Source organism: Anser cygnoides, chromosome 3 (assembly GCF_040182565.1).
Source record: "Anser cygnoides isolate HZ-2024a breed goose chromosome 3, Taihu_goose_T2T_genome, whole genome shotgun sequence".
Lineage (NCBI taxonomy): Eukaryota > Metazoa > Chordata > Aves > Anseriformes > Anatidae > Anser > Anser cygnoides.
Genome location: NC_089875.1, coordinates 69,952,028 through 69,967,677, shown reverse-complemented (window position 1 = coordinate 69,967,677; position 15,650 = coordinate 69,952,028). Strand labels below are relative to the sequence as shown.

General features: G+C 41.9%; 2 protein-coding genes across 3 annotated transcripts in view; one reads left to right on the top strand and one right to left on the bottom strand.

Annotated features, from left to right (window-relative positions):
* Positions 1–2,676: 2,676 nt before the first annotated feature.
* Positions 2,677–11,505, bottom strand: ZUP1 (zinc finger containing ubiquitin peptidase 1). Of its 2 annotated transcripts, none has more exons than XM_066994386.1 (9): positions 11,154–11,505; positions 9,364–9,480; positions 8,158–8,267; positions 7,202–7,370; positions 6,581–6,769; positions 6,093–6,261; positions 5,245–5,396; positions 4,679–4,899; positions 2,677–3,482 (listed from the first exon to the last, which is right to left on the bottom strand). In XM_066994386.1, the coding sequence occupies exons 1-9, from the start codon at positions 11,503–11,505 to the stop codon at positions 3,435–3,437; spliced, it is 1,527 nt and encodes a 508-aa protein (XP_066850487.1). In that variant the 3' UTR covers positions 2,677–3,434. The 2 variants fall into 2 exon arrangements, with proteins under 2 accessions (XP_066850487.1, XP_066850488.1); XM_066994387.1 differs by lacking the exon at positions 11,154–11,505 and adding an exon at positions 10,765–10,798.
* Positions 11,463–15,650, top strand: part of KPNA5 (karyopherin subunit alpha 5) — a 20,634-nt gene continuing 16,446 nt past the window's right edge. Inside the window, exons 1-2 of the mRNA XM_048065536.2 lie at positions 11,463–11,578; positions 13,481–13,614. Coding sequence (XP_047921493.1) covers positions 11,575–11,578; positions 13,481–13,614 — 138 coding nt within the window. The 5' untranslated portion in view covers positions 11,463–11,574. The remainder of the gene's footprint in view (positions 11,579–13,480; positions 13,615–15,650) is intronic.

The following is a 15,650-nucleotide window of genomic DNA, read 5'->3' as shown; positions in this document are numbered from 1 at the left end:
TCACGTTTTCTTGCTAGAATTAATAGAAAATACTTCGCTAGAAAATTAAGAAAATGTTCCAAGACTGCAAAACTGTATCAAGACAAGCAGGGAGCTGCCCCTTCCAGAATACTGAAGTCATAATCAAAGCTGTAAGGTACGTAGTAACAACATCTCTCCTACTGCATGAAGTAATGCCACCAGGGGAACCGTGGCTTCCAGGCTGAACAGCATCAAAGATCATCAAATAGTTTTAATGGGAAGCATTACAGCTGTACCTCACTTCTGTTACCAAATTCAAGATGTAAGGAGACTTTAGGAGGAAATCCTTCACTCAGAGGGTGGTGAGGCACTGGCACAGGTTGCCCAGAGAAGCTGTGGATGCCCCATCCCTGGAAGTGTTCAAGGCCAGGCTGGATGGGGCCTTGGCCAACCTATTTAGCGAGTGGCATCCCTGCCTGTGGCAGGGGGGTTGGCACTAGATGATCTTTAAGGTCCCTTCCAACCTGCACCATTCTATGATCTTAAGAGGTGAAAAGGCCCCGTCCTCCTCCCCCCAGAATTAGGGAGGCCGGGTCTGGCCTTGTCCTTGAAGCAAGCAAAAGGAAAGCAGAATCTGGTGACAACCTGGGAGAAGTACAGATACCTCTGAAGGGTAATAGCAGCTGCAAAGTAATTTTTCTTTATAGAGTGTGTGCTTGCCAGGAGCTGAAATATTTCTATTCCCTCGTGCTGTTAAAAGTATTCAGATTTACTATGTAACCCTCAGATTTTACTGAATTGTTTATTTTATTCCATTCCTCCAGAAGGCGGGCAAGGAAAAAATTACATCCCAGATATCCTGGCTTTTGCTGGGACAGAGTTACTTTTCTTCACAGAGGCTCACACAGTGCTGTGTTTTGGATTTGTGATGAAAATAGGGGTGATACCAGAGGACTGTTCCAGTCGCTGCAGAGCAGTGCTCGCACAGAGCCGAGGCCTCTCCTGCTCCTGGTGCTGCCCGGCCAGCGAGGAGGCTGGGGGTGCCCCAGGAGCTGGGAGGGGACACGGCCAGGACAGCTGGCCCAGGCTGCCCACAGGGATGTCCCACACTGTGTGGCATCGAGCTCAGCGATAGCAGCTGGGGGAAAGGAGGAGGCAGGGAGGATGTTGGGGTGATGGCGTTTGTCTTCCCACGGAGCCGTGCCGCGTGGTGAGCCCTGCTCTCCTGGAGGTGGCTGAACCCCTGCCTGCCGATGGGAAGCAGCGAATGGTTTCTTTGTTCTGCTGCACTTGTGTGCAGCTTTTGCTTTACCTAGTGAACTGTGTTTCAGCCCACAAGTTTTTCTCACTTTTATCTTTACGGTTCTCTCCCCCATCCCACTGTGTGGAGAGCCAAGTGGCTGTGCAGTGCTGATCTCTGCCTGCTGGGGTTAAACCACAACACTGGAAACAAGAAAAGAAAAACAAAATCTTTTATTCCCCTCACTCACTAACCACCTATCTCCATGCCTGTTGTGAGAGACTTTCAAGGAGTTTCTGAAGGGGCACAAATGCTGGACTTACAGCATCTTTTGTTTTGTGTACTGCAAAAGTTGCAGTCAGGTAGAGAGCAAAACCAGGTCTGACAGGACAGAAGATGCCCTCTTCCTATTGAGAGGGAAACCCACATGTAATTGCCAGAGAGACTAAACGGAGCTGCGCTGAGCACTTAAAACACAAACTCCCATTATTAGTTGTGGTTTTCTTTTCCTAAGTGCTCAGAGTGACCCATGGATGAGAGGCAGACTCAAAAACCCTTACAGCTGCAGTTAAATTTACTGGCTTTTGGATGTACACTGCATGTAAATACAAGGGCACCAAGTCACACTGGGCAGAACATGCTCAGTCTGGCTTGGAATAAGCACTCTTAACCAGGAACAGACAGCTCCAGTCAGAGGGAGAGTGAGGAAGCAGTGCAGAAAGACTGAAGTATACCTGAGAGAGTCTGAGTGATAGTATGGCAGCAAAACTTCACATGGTGTTAAGAATGTGCCACACAAGACCAGTGCTAATAGGGGAGCAGATGGATCGCTACTTCCCAGGATATCTGTCCCTAACACCAGGCACTCTGGGCAGCGTCCTTTATATTTAACCTTTTTCCAAGTTATAGGTCACTTCCATATACCTGCTAGAAATTATACATTCTTATGATTGTTTTTTGTTTTTACTTTCATGCATGTTTGAGATGTTACTAATGTATGAATCATAACATCCTTACATGTCCTTCATTTCATTACTTAGAGATTACTAACTATGAGACGAACAGGTTAATGGTAAAACTCCCAACACTTACATCAAGGCATCAACACGCAGCAATCCAACTGAGAGGGAAGTACCTAAGCTCCAGTTAATAAGTGAATGTCATGGGATGATTCAATTGCTTAACAAAACATCTAAAGCTATTTGCAACACATGAGACCCCCCCGCACCCCACCCCGGCCTCCAGCTGCCAGGCTGGAGAAGCATGACTTTTACAGTCAGAGCAATATCTTAGACACAGTATGGTGCCTCGAAGGCCCAAGGAGCCTGTTTCAGCAAATGGCTCCGTTGTCTTAAATGGAACTAAGCCGGTATAATGGAGCTCCTGCCCAACAGTCATGTCTCAGAGCCCCCTTTGAGCTACAAATCAGAAAACATAAATAGAAATTAAAACCAAAAAAGGACAAAATAAACACAGTTTTTTAAAAATAAATATTTCATTTATTCACAGTACAAAAAATATTTTCTTTCCACACCCCCGCGGTTTGTCTTGCGCACACCCCTGGAACACACACCACCCTTTGGACGCCACTGTCTTCGATCTCATGCCCCACACTAATACTGACCCACCTCATAAGCACATTTGTGTTTACAGGTGGCGCATGTAGAGAAGCCAGCTAATTAAAAAGAAGTGCAGTAGCAAATTAATCCCTGGTGGAACAAACCATGCTATGTGAAATCACTGAACTGTCTCTGTACTTTGCAAGTAGTTGCAGGAGACGTTGCAGAAGATGTGATATTTGATCAAATTTTATAAGAGATGGAGCATTAGCCAGAGAGGTGGTATAAATATATTTACAGAGGTAAATTTCAACAGGCACTCCAAAAAAAAGTAGTTTCACAGTATGTTTACCCACTACTTATTGACAGTTAACTATGGTAAATAGTTTGGTACAGGAAAGTGGGTATTAATTTGCAATTTAAGCAACTAAGAAAATACCCAATTTTCTACTAAGGTAAGAACTAAAACTGAAGAGTTACAGATTCATCTGGACAGAAGCGTTTTGACTGAAGATCAAAACTACAGGTTAACGCCAGTGTTGTGCTTTTCCAGGGCCCGTGAAACTTAGTTCAAGGCATAATTTAAGTCTAGAAAATGTTAAGTTAGGGTCACAGTCCATCCGTTTAATGTTTCACACCCAACAGATTCCAGAAGGAGGTAGTAAAGGCATCCTTTAAGGAATCTTCTCTGATGTTAAGACCCAAGAAGCATGGCAGCGAGCCTAAAAAAAAGTGTGGGTAGGGGAGTGAGAAAGGAGAGAGAACAGTTTAATGAACTATTACACCATTTTAAACCATTAATTTGAAAAGCTTACTAAAGTATAAGGGGTTATATTTCATCTTAAATGTGATCTTTCTAGATAAAACTCAAAACAATTGCAATTTTAAAATTTAAATCAAACCTTTGGAAAGAAGAACCCCCCCCCAACCCTACAAGACACACTTCCTTAATTACGGTGACCTGAATTCTAATGCTTTTGCCAGCAAAGGTAAGAGACAGCATGTGTTTTGCTGCTATTTCTGACGCGTTCAGGGACAGGAAGCACTTAGATAATGTCTCATTTCAATATACAGCTGTTAAAGACACTTCAGCAGGTGACTCAGACAACAGTTATTTCATAATTTATACACAAAAAGTCTGTCCTGAAGTTTGAAGATGCTGAATAGCACTCATAAGACACCACAGAGTCAAAACATGCCTCCAGCAAATCAATTTGTTAATGCAGGAAAGTGAAAACTTAAGAAAAAATTACATCCGACATTCAGCTGAAAGAACTTTAAGGTCCAAAGAACTTATAATGCCCAATGTGAATCATCTGGACAGGATTTATAAAAAATGCTGACAACTTGAACATGTTAAGGTAATCAGAGCTGCATGTTGAATACTTTACATTCTAAGTACTCTTAAAAGCAAAAAGTACTAGTTCTAGTACCCAAAATGAAGAGACATTAAGTGGTTAGGCTTCAGTATCCGTGTGCCTTTTTCTTCAATTATCAAATGCTGATAGATGTCATACAGCTTTACAAAGTTGAAATAAAAACACCCTGAATGTATTTTTGTACTATGAATGTTCTGTATGTACCTTATATGCCTATGATAAGCTATTTAGAATACTGTAAGAAAATGGAAAAAAATGCCTAATCTACGTATGCAACCAGCTGCAAGCTTCGTAAGAGATTTATAAGCTGTCACTTATATCAAGGTAGCACCCATTTACATGCAAAACTGTTCTGTTCTGGATATCCTAATGATTACTCAATTAATGGAGAATATGCAGAAAGTAGTGCAGAAGAAGAATGAGGAAACTGAATAGGTGAAAAAAATCACCATGAGACCACACGCACACATTTGAGTCTGAAAGAGGAGATGCAGATTCTTGTACATTTTCTTACAAAAACTATTTCCTGAAATACTTACAGTTTTCTCTTCCAATGTGAGGATGCCATCTACAGCAACTATCTGGTACTGCTTTTCTTTTAAGCCACCCACAAATCTCCGAAGTAGTTTGAGACCAGTACCATCGGTGCTTTGTTTCAAGAGTTTCTGCATTTCTTGAGAAGGACATCCCGGGTCAAACAGTAGTAAACATAAGGTTTTATTTTTCTTCTCTTCTATTCCAACAACAGTACGACTGTGACCTAATTTCAAAACAGATTTTCAGTATTTAAGACACATATAAAATCCAGTTTACTTGTTTGTAGCATACTACTTATTTTCAAATCAAGGAACATATTACTTGAAATTTAATAAGGTAATTATAAGTATAGAGCAGACGTCAAAATGCTAAGATCCTGCTCAAACCCAGCTTTTCCATCAGTAAAAATAGAAGCTTTTTAATGTTACATTTACTTACTAGAAGTTTAACAGTAAATAAAGCTAGGCCTTCAACTGAATGAAGAAGGAACGTATGACGCTGCTCTGAATTGCAGCACATATAGATGAAGAGAGAGAATCGTAAGAAACCAGCATATTGTGATGCTGACCTTGATGCTGCAAGTAGATAGGCGGTCTGGAAGTACACACTACCTTTGTACCACCTTCATTATCTGTAGAATAGTAACGCAAAACCCACTCAAACAAACGAGGGTGTGTACCCATGGGACCAGTCGGTTTGTGAAAGTCAATAATTTGACACCTATAAAACATTTAAAATAAAAGCAACATAAATTTGAAGCAGGTTGTTTTTTTGTTGTTTTTGTTTTAACACTTCAGTCTCTTTTTTTCACTTCAGTCCCTTTCTCCTGCACCAAGAATGTTTTGTGAACAACAGAAATTGCAGGTATCAAGTGGTCATTGTCACTATTTTTTTTTTTTAATTAAATAAAGGCATAGAAGATACATAAGTACAAAGCAACGCAGTATGTACTGTTCAAGACCACAGTATTTCCTCTGTGGCAAAGAAATACTCTACTCTGTTTGCCTAATGAGCTTATGGAGTTTGCCAGAATTAAAACATTTGATTTTTGTAGAATTACAGCACAGAGCCAAATTAAGAACTCTAAACACGCAAAGTGACCAGCTGAAATTCAGATTCTTCTTGAGACTAAACTTGGAGCGAAAGTAAGCTTTTAATCAATATCTGATTTTATGCCTGTGGGGCACAATTCCTCACCAAGTCTCAATGACCAAAACAGTTACTCAATTTATGTATCTGCATAAGTAGTTACACAACTTCACACTGCACTAAATCTTACCTACTTATAGGCAGTTTAAATATAAAGCCACTACGATGGCTTCTGCTTAATAGTTTACTTCTTACCTTAATTCTGACCCTTAAAAGACACATGCTTAATTATCACTTAAAAACAACATCAGAAAAAGTAATACTTACTTTATCCTGAGACTGGTTAACAGTGAATAAATTTCACATGCTCCTATCCACGCCTTGGAACCACGTAATCGGTTGTTGAAGTGAGATGCCCCATGAGGATCAAAGCCTTCTTTCCAGGCATCTTCAATCATGGACTGAATCTTCGGTATACTAGGAATTAGTGCAGTGTCTGAAACAGAAAAGCTTTTGAACTGTAGCAACAGTTACTGAAATAGTCTATCAAAACCATCCAGCCTCTTTTATAAGAGCTAATTGACGTTACAAAGATACACCCCAAAAAAACCCAAAGGTTAAGCTTCAGCCACATAATGCCTTGCCAATAGTCATGCCTTTGACTCTTTTCACAGTATGGTCTAGTGTTATAGGAAACATTTAATGGGTATCATTGACACTAGTAAGCCTCGCTGTAAAAATGAAAAAGGAAAACATGGATCAACAGGTTGTCATTGAAGACGTGCAAAACAGGTAGGCAGGATTTTGATTAATACCTCTCAAGCAGTCATCATAGAAGCTGTTTTGCAGCAGTGAGGAAAGGAGCATTTGGAAATTCCTGTAACCACAACCCCAGCCTTTGTCACCCAAAGATGAGTGGAAGTGATCTACTCCTGCTGAAAGCCAAACACGTCTCACATCTTTGTTTTCGTTCTGATAGTACTTGCACAATGCTTCAATTACTCCTAGAAGAACAAATATAAAGTTTATCTGTAAAAAAATTAGTTTGCTGGAAACAGATTACAACTAACTGAAACACAATATAAAAAGCGGCTATGAATTTTAACAGCTGAACTAGGTTAGGAAGCAAAAGGTACTAAAGTAGTAAGCAAGCATATTCCCAAAGACAACCCTCATGCAGTAGAGATTTTCAGCTTCTGATACATACTGCATTTGGGCTCTTAACTTGCTTCCAAGGTTCCACAAGTCTTCAGGTTCGATAAAGGATTAAAAATATTTCAAACTTAAATTTAATTATTAAACAAAGTTGTCACAGATTAATATTATTTGCATCCTAATTCTAATCCTAAGTAATGAAATACTTCGTTAAAAACTGCTTTGGTCATCAAAAGCTATGACTAAAAGCTATATGCTTAGTTGCTGAAATGCATTCGTACCCGAGGTTTTTGTTTTCCCATCATCTATACCAACAGCCAAACTTTCCATCATGTCAGCTTTTCTCTTGTGATATTCAAAAGGCTGCATCCTTCCTCTGTCAACTTCCCTTTCCATGTTCTTTAGGAATTGCTGTTTGTAGCCTCCAGAACTATCCAAGCCATACTGTCTCTGTTAGGGATAGAATGTGCATGATTAAAATCACATTTTAAAAATTCACGTTTAATGATGTAAGAGGCTGCATGCACAATCAGTAACAATGAAAAATAGTGAACAGTGAGACATAAAATCTTCAGATTTACGACCTCTTGGAGCTGAAGGCCAAGCTTCACTCCTGAACAGAAATGCAGAATTAGGACAGCCATACCTGGAAGAGCAGGCACATCTCTCTGCTCCCCCTTGAGCTGACAGCCATTGGCAGAGGCAGTCAATTACCAGGAGGTAGCAAGTGCAGAAACCAATGCTATCAGTGCTGTCAGGTAGGAGACAGAGGGAAGCTTGTGGTGGGGTAGTCACTGAAGCAAATGACGGTGTCCAGAAAGAGGACAGTCAGGATGCTCAAGGCCTCAGGTATTCTGCCAGGTAATATACTCCAGGCTGTGCTGAAGGGCAGAGCACTAGAGCTGGGTGGGGTGCAGTATGGGGTGGCAGGGTGCCTGGTGAGAGCAGTGCAGCACACGCAGGTAGCGCCTGCCCCAGGGTAGCAGTACAGTCAAGGAGCTCGAGGTAGGCATGCCCCACACCAGTTCCAAGATCAGGGTTGCTGAGAATTTGCATTTGCCTGCAAGCCTCTCCTGCACCAACACTTCAGCACAGCCTGCCTGACTGCACAGGTGTGACCTAGTAATGCCATTCTTATTTTCATTTAATCCAGGAAACAAAACATAACAGATTCAATATGATCAGCTTCTAAGGGCACACCTCTTCAAAATTTTGCCATTTAGAAATGTTACGGTACCTGTAGCTTTTTAAATTCTTCCTTCTCTCGCTTCTCTTCCTCCAGTCTCTGCTTTTTATCTTCTTCATTTTGGAGCTGTTGAGCCAGTTCTAGATCTTTCATATTTCCACCTATTCAGGAGTAGCAATCCAAGAACAGAGGACTTGATCGGGAAGTTAACAATGCTTTGATGGATCATTTATCCAAAGATTCTTTTCTAAGCAGATATAAACAAGGCCAACTAGGCACTACTTTTCAGAGAGGGATCCCACAGTGTACTGAGCTATTAGAAGGAGTACCAAACAGGACTGACAGCATTCAGTCTACTACGACTCAGACTCCTGACTTCCACAAAATTTATGCAGAGTCACGGGAGCTGTTGCTTGGCAAATAGTCCAAGTAATACCTCTACTATTAGGAAAACCTCTTTTGTTTACTATGTTTCAGTTAATTATTAGCAAGAAATCCTAGTTTCTTGAATATCACAGACCTATTAGCTTCTAGGATCACTGTCAGCATCCTCATAACGCAGTGACAAAAAGAAACAGGTTCAGAGGACTGGATAAGGAATCTCTAGGTTATTATTAGCCATGCGAATAAGGCAAACTTATTTTGATTCCTTTACCTTATCACTATGACTATTGAATCAGCATGAACATTTGGAGTAAAGAATTGAGAAAAAAGACGTTTTCAAAAGGTATAGATTTTAAACTCTTTACATGGGTATTTGCCACTCTAAACCCTGTATCATAGGATCGCAGAATGGTTTGGGTCGGAAGGGACCTTAAAGACCACCTAATTCCAACCCCCCTGCCATGGGCAGGGATGTCTCCCACCAGACCAGGTTGCCCAAAGCCCCATCCAACCAGGCCTTGAACACTTTCCAGGGATGGGGCATCCACAACTTCTCTGGGCAATATGTACATAATCCTCCTACAGAGCTAGGAAAATATATATAATACAGCTATCTTTTACACATTTTCCACCCTAAGTTTTAGTTTTGTCTAACACTTAGTGAATTTACTTAACAAGCATGGATAGACATATTTTTCTGCATGTGTAGAGCACCTGGGCAAGCAATAATACTTAGTATAAATTTCATTATGGATATATTCCATTCCCTTTTTAAGAAATGGTTAGCCTACATTTTGTATGAGATTCTATACTGCAGCATGCAAACGCTGTAAATGCTTTCAAAGATTATCAAGCTTGTAACCTTTCACATACCTTCTGAAAAGCTATGTTCCTCTAGGTGTAAATCCACGTGTTCTTCAAGAAACTGAAGGTTTGTACAGGTAAGACTGCATATGGGACATTCGTATAGCTGTTCACCATTTCCAGTGTCTAAAAAACAAATGCAGTTTCTTGCTTAATGCAATTCCTGGTTTTGCGTGGTTTTCTTTTTGGGAGAGAATCACCCCCTAATTGATATATATGGTCTAAAATAAACATACAGTAACAAATTTTATGTTGCCATTGATATTCCTCATAGAAAGGCAGCATATGCTAAACAGCTATTATTCTTAACCATTTAGCAACTCCTGGCAAGTCTGAAAACATACTTTCCTTCTATTAATCAAGTTTTATTCCATTTAACTTACCACAGTCTTTATAATATTTTCACTAAGAAGTTACAACTGTCAAATCTTTAATAAAAAGATCTGTGCTGCTGATGGAAGAATACTTGCTTACAAAAATTTAATGTTTGTATGATAACGCAGTAGTTGGCGGTCAGAATAAAAAAATAATGCTTTAATTCTTTGTTAATCTTCCTAGGTTTCCTCAAATAAATATTCCTTCTGCAGTTTTAGTTTTATTATTGAAGAATACCATAGAACAGTTAATGTTCAGAAGAACTTCTGGAGATCATTTAGTCCCTCAAATCAGGGTCAAGTCAAACAGGTTCAGGTACTCAGGGCCTTTTCCAGTCACTTTTCAAATAACTTCAATGACAGAAACGTCTCAACGTTGTTGGACAACTTATTCCAGTGATTGACCACTCTCACAGTAAAAAGTGTTACTGAGTTTAAATGGTATTTCCTGTATTTCACCCGCAGCCTGCCATCCTGTCTGTCACTGGTCAGCACTGAGACAAAGCCAACTTCATCTTCAGTGCTCTCTTTTTGAGTCACCAAGATTCACTTCCACTTAAGTTCACAAAACACAGGATGTAATATGCTTATGTTAACTGGTTCTGGAAAGCATTTGCCTAAGCTAAAAGCTCGTGACTGGCTGGAAGGGAATTTGATATTATAATAACCTGAGTTCACCTGTAACATTTTGCGTAACACTACAAGCGTTTCAGGAACCTATACAAATACATTATGTACATTTATAAAAAAACAAACAAACAAAAAAAAAAACCACACCCTTAATACAGATATTTTGAAAAGAGAAATTAGTATGTAGGCAACTAATTTATTCAAAGTCTGCATTATTTACACCAACAGGAATAATATATAGTAATAATAATATAATAATATATTTCTTAATGCTAAGATTTTTTTTTTTTAAGGCAGAATATACTGTGTGTTTGGTTATGCTGTCACATTTTGCATCCTTAAAACCACGCTTGTCCTGTCAGCATAGCTTGTTACAAGAGGAATGGCATACTTTGAAGGGAATTACCCAGGAGCTGAGATGTCATCACCAAGTTTCTCAGACAGTTACAGCACCTTTGGACTGCAGGCCCGAAAAAAAATTTAACAATGCTTAAAGTAAAATACAGCGTTAAATAACATATATAACAGATTTTCCCCGTGCTGACTTTATCCTCAACAACACCCTTGCAGTCTCCCAGTCAACGTCTGGTATTCCTGAATATTTCAGTGCTGGATCTTTCCAAAATCTCAACCTTAAGCTGAAAGCTGCTTTCCCCTGACAAGAGCTGTAGGTGCCCCAGCACCCAGCCGCTTTCAGGGGCGATGCCCAACCCCCACGACCCCACGGCCCCCACCCCATGCCCTTCCCCAACCACCTCCCTCTCCGGGACCCCCTCAGCCCCCACCACCGCTCACCCGCACCGGGGGCGCCCAGCAGCCTCCACCCGTGCGCTCCCGGCTCCTTCCCCGCCGCCTCAGGCCGGGCCGCCGCCGCGTGCCGCCGGAGCCCCTGGCAGGGCGGGCAGCGGGGGTGCCGCCGCGCCGCCTCGCAGGGCAGCGCCCGCCCGCACCCGTCGCACACCAACATGGCGGCCGCCGCCTCACAGCCTCCCGCCCAGCCGGGGGCCGCCGTTCCCCACCGGGGCGGCCGAGCCCGGTGCCGCCTCCTCCCCCTCCTCCCGCCGCCGCCGCCGCCGCGCAGAGCCTGCTGGGAGCGGCGGGGCCCGCCCCCGGGCGGGGCGGCGAGCGGCGGGGCGGCGGCCGCCATCTTACGCCGGGAGCCGGGCGCCGTTTCTCGCCTCGGGGGCGGCGGCTGACGCCGGGGGGCTGCGCCTCGATGGGTGAGTGACCCCGGTCAGGGGGTCCCCGGTCCCCTGCACGCCTCACGGGGGGTGAAGGGCTTCGGCAGCCGCTGTGCTCCCCCGTCCCAGGGCGGGCGTCCTGCCGCTGCGGGACCCGGAGGCCGCTGCGAAGGGGGGCGGCAGCGCCGGGAGGGGAGAGGGCAGCGGGGCTGAGTGAGCCTGGGCTCGGCCGGGAGGGAAGGGCCGGTGACGGGGCGGTGCTGGCCGCGCACAACAGGTGGGCGAGGCGCGGGGTGCGGCCGCAGGGGGTCCCGCGCTGAGTGAGGCGCAGTTCCGCGGAGCACAGGCGCAGGCTTCCTCCTCGGAGCGGTGCTCCTGAAACCAGAGTAAATCAAGGGCCGCCTGTCTGTCTGTCCGTCCTTCTAGTTCCTCTGCTCAAATCCTCGTGGAGCATAGGGGCGAAGCCGTAACATCACCAGCTTTTCCTTGCTGAGCGCAGTTTTGGTGGAAGCTGCCTCGTAGTTGTGCTTTTGTAACCCTTACGGAGCTGCTGAACTACATTGGGTTGCTTTTGATACGTTCCTCTCTTGTTTGGTTCGTTGCTTGGCCTGACAGGTTTACCAGCCCAACCAAATCAGCAAGGTGTGAATACGTAAGAAGGTTCTGATATTCAAAGCCAGTAGAGTTGCTGGAAAAATGCTTTTCTTGCTGAATTTGTAACACAAAAGTTGCACAACAATTACAATAAAATTATTTTAAACAGCGTCTTGCTTAGCATAGTGGTCCAGAGCCATCAGCAGTTTGCCGGGCTTCTTGTTTGGGTGAAGCAGGCTGCCGAGTCCTCAGGTGTCACGTTGATGTCCGTCGAGGTCTGTGGTCTGTTCTCCTCCTGCAGCCTGTGTTTATTACTCAGCAGTCCTTGTTACTGCTGCTATTAAAGATAAAAAAACAAATCTCGTCGTGGAAGTTGACAGAGACATGTGGCACAGCTCTAGAAGTGTAATTAAGATATACTTATGCATGTTTTCTTGTTGTGAAAGAATTTCATAAGAGTGAGTTTGCTTGGAGTCTTGAATCATATTTTTGACAATTATTTCTCAGATGAAGGCTACAGTTCTAGCTTTGAAAATTAGCACTAGGCTATTAACAACCTTTTTTCAGTCAGTTTGATCATCTCAGTGACAGAATCATGTTGTGTTGCTTTTATCTTTCCACAACTGATATGTCTGAAATGATGGGCAGATTCCAATCCTCTTTATACATCAAAAGAGCTGTTAATTAAAATAAGTCAATATTTTTTTTTCACTTAAAATTGAAAAGGGTATGCCTATCTGGGTGCTACTGACACGCCCCCCCCCTTTTTTCTGTAGAGTTTTTTTCTGTATACAGGTTAAAAGGAGACTTAGCATAACCTTTAGATACTGCTTTGTGTTTGTGCAATTGGCATTTAAAAAAAAAGAAGCAGTGCAGTGGGATGTTAAATGAAACAGTAATTACTGCTGGTTTTCTTCTAGGATTTGTCCTTATTTTTGAATACACTTGCTGTCTACTTTCTGAGAGGGGAAAGCAAGTTCTTGTACTCGCTGACAGTGGAAGACAATGGTTCCTTCAAACTTAGGTCAAAACTTAGCAACATAGTATTTTTGCTTTTATTGTCTCAGTTTGCTCAAAAGATCAGTAACTTCATCTTGCAGTAGTTTATGCCCTTTAATGAAGCGTCTGATTGCTGAGATGACCTGCAATTTAATCTGCAGTTTAGAGACTGTTTAGGCAAAGATTTTTCCCTGATTTCTCTCTTGGAGATTTTTGTTGATGATCTGGATATTGCCAACAGCTACAGGTGTACATATAGGTGTTGCTTTAGATACATTTTTAGCACAGGAGACAGCAGATTTGCTTTTCAAGGTTTGTCCTTTTGAAGTAATTCTTTCTTTTTAATAGACAACATGTCAAGCCCGGGGAAGGATAACTTCAGAATGAAAAGCTACAAGAATAATGCACTTAATCCTCAAGAAATGCGTAGACGAAGAGAAGAGGAAGGAATCCAGCTTCGGAAACAGAAAAGGGAAGAACAAGTAAGCACCTTGATGAGCTGTTGACTGTTAAGTGCTTGTGAAGTTAAGTTCACGTATGTGAAAGGACTTGACTAGATGCCTGCCTCCTGTGAAGCAGAATCCAGAGCACCAGGTTAAATGTCTGTTTTCTGTGCAGTTTTGGGGAGCACCAGGCACATATCAGTAAGATCATGAAGCAAAAACAGTGAGCAGAGGCCCTTTTAAGTCATAAGGGCATACAAGGAGATACCTGTGTCTTAAATTTAATCTCTAGTCTAGGTTTAAACATGCAGGACCGGGCTGAAAGATACCCTTATATCTAATAAGGATCAGAAAATCTGCATTCTCTTGTAGAGTTTGGACCAAAGGTGCAGACTCTAACTAGGGGTGAGAGGAGCTTTCATCTTTGAATCTGTACTTCAGGTTGCTCAAGAGCTTTTATGCAGTAGCCTGGCAAAGTGGCCAACAAATAGCGGTCTCTGGACTCTTTTTTTTTTTTTTATATTTGCAGTTGTCTGAAGTGAATTGTTAGTGATCTGAGTACATGGAGCATTGTATAATGTCATGGTTGGTGGTAGCTACTTTTCTGAAATGTTTAGTAGTTCGTTGCCTGGAAAGTAAGGAATACAGTTTGTTTTTCTGCTTGGACTAAAGTGGCAGACTCTTGTCTCCCACCACCTAGAGTGTCCCAGGCACTCATCTGTAGTCTCCTCTGAGGTGGGAATGCTTTCCTTTCTCCTGGGAGAGTGGTGCTACTGCATGGAAAAAGAATTCATAGTAGTTGGGTCAGAAAGGTGAGAGAAGGAAGTCGTATCCTACTGGAGTATTTACCTGTGAATGAATTCATCTGAATTGCAGTTTCTGGTGAAAGTTTTGTGTATTTTGTAATAAATACTCCATAGTTAAATTTAATGTGTGTGTGTGTATATATATATATGTGTATATATATATATAAAGGGGTTGTTTCCCATGCTGGCTTTTCTAACAGTGAGAATACTTTAATCTTAATCATTAGACTAGTGTTGTCAGCAGTTTTTGCGCTGTTGGAAACAAGTTTATGCAGGAAAATGAGACTGTTTTGTTCCAGTAAAAGTTATAAATTGTAGATAGGCTATGTTCCTAAACAAAAAAAAGTTTATATGTTTCAAGCAAGATCTTGCTTGTCATTGCTGAATGTTAGAACGAACAGCTGGTCTTCTAAAAGAGGAATATTGTTTCTTCTTCCATTTGTGGGTTTAAATGTAATTAAAACTTGTTTGTGTCCAGGATTCTGCAGTTGTTTATTGCCTAGGTTAGTGCCCAGTCCAGAAATGTGTTGAATGAGGGAGATAATGCTTTTAGGTTCCTGTTTGTATGGCTAGATGTAAATGTGGAGCTGCTTATTCAATTTTGGGTGTATGTGACAGCTGAAATGTAGGTATCTGTAGACAACTTTGAGGACAAAATGTTCTTCAGAACTTAGGAGGTTTCATTATTATGCCTAGAGGTGAAATCTGAGACACTCGATGGACTGAGATTCTCACGTTTATTTTTAAGGATACCAACATCGTATTCTTAGAATTGTTGATTATTATAGACTATAAGTGTAGTAGTGGATTCAAGATTAAACAAAATAGTAAACAGGTTTCTGGAAGAAAACAGGGTAATGAATGCTATGTTTGCATGCCAGAAAATGATGAGGCATTCATTAAGTATAGCCTGTTAAATACTACAGTGCAGGTATGTATTTTAAACATAGTCAGTTCATGAAGCCAAAGTGATTTTTGGACACAGAAAACATTTAAGGTTACATAATGCGAAGGTTCACCTTGAAACTACACTATGTTTTCCTCCAACTATATTAAAAGTGTTTGTTTTATTTTTTCTAGAACTGTATACTAGGTGTAGGTACATAGGTACATAGATTTTTAGACTTTCTGTTAAATGGGGAATGCAGTGTGATGAAACACAGACTTTGGCTCTATGATGATGATTTCAGCCTATGAACTAAGTAGCTTTTGGAATACTGTTTTCTGCGTAAGTATAAATGCTGATTTATGAGGGATAAAACAATGGAA

Coding starts and splice junctions, on each gene's coding strand:
- ZUP1 (XM_066994386.1), bottom strand. CDS start 11,505: ATGGCGGCCGCCGCCCCGCCGCTCGCCGCCCCGCCCGGGGGCGGGCCC. Junction 6,770..7,201: donor TGGGAAAACAAAAACCTCGG/GTACGAATGCAT, acceptor TTGTTCTTCTAG/GAGTAATTGAAGCATTGTGC. Junction 3,483..4,678: donor TCACATTGGAAGAGAAAACT/GTAAGTATTTCA, acceptor ACTTTTTTTTAG/GCTCGCTGCCATGCTTCTTG.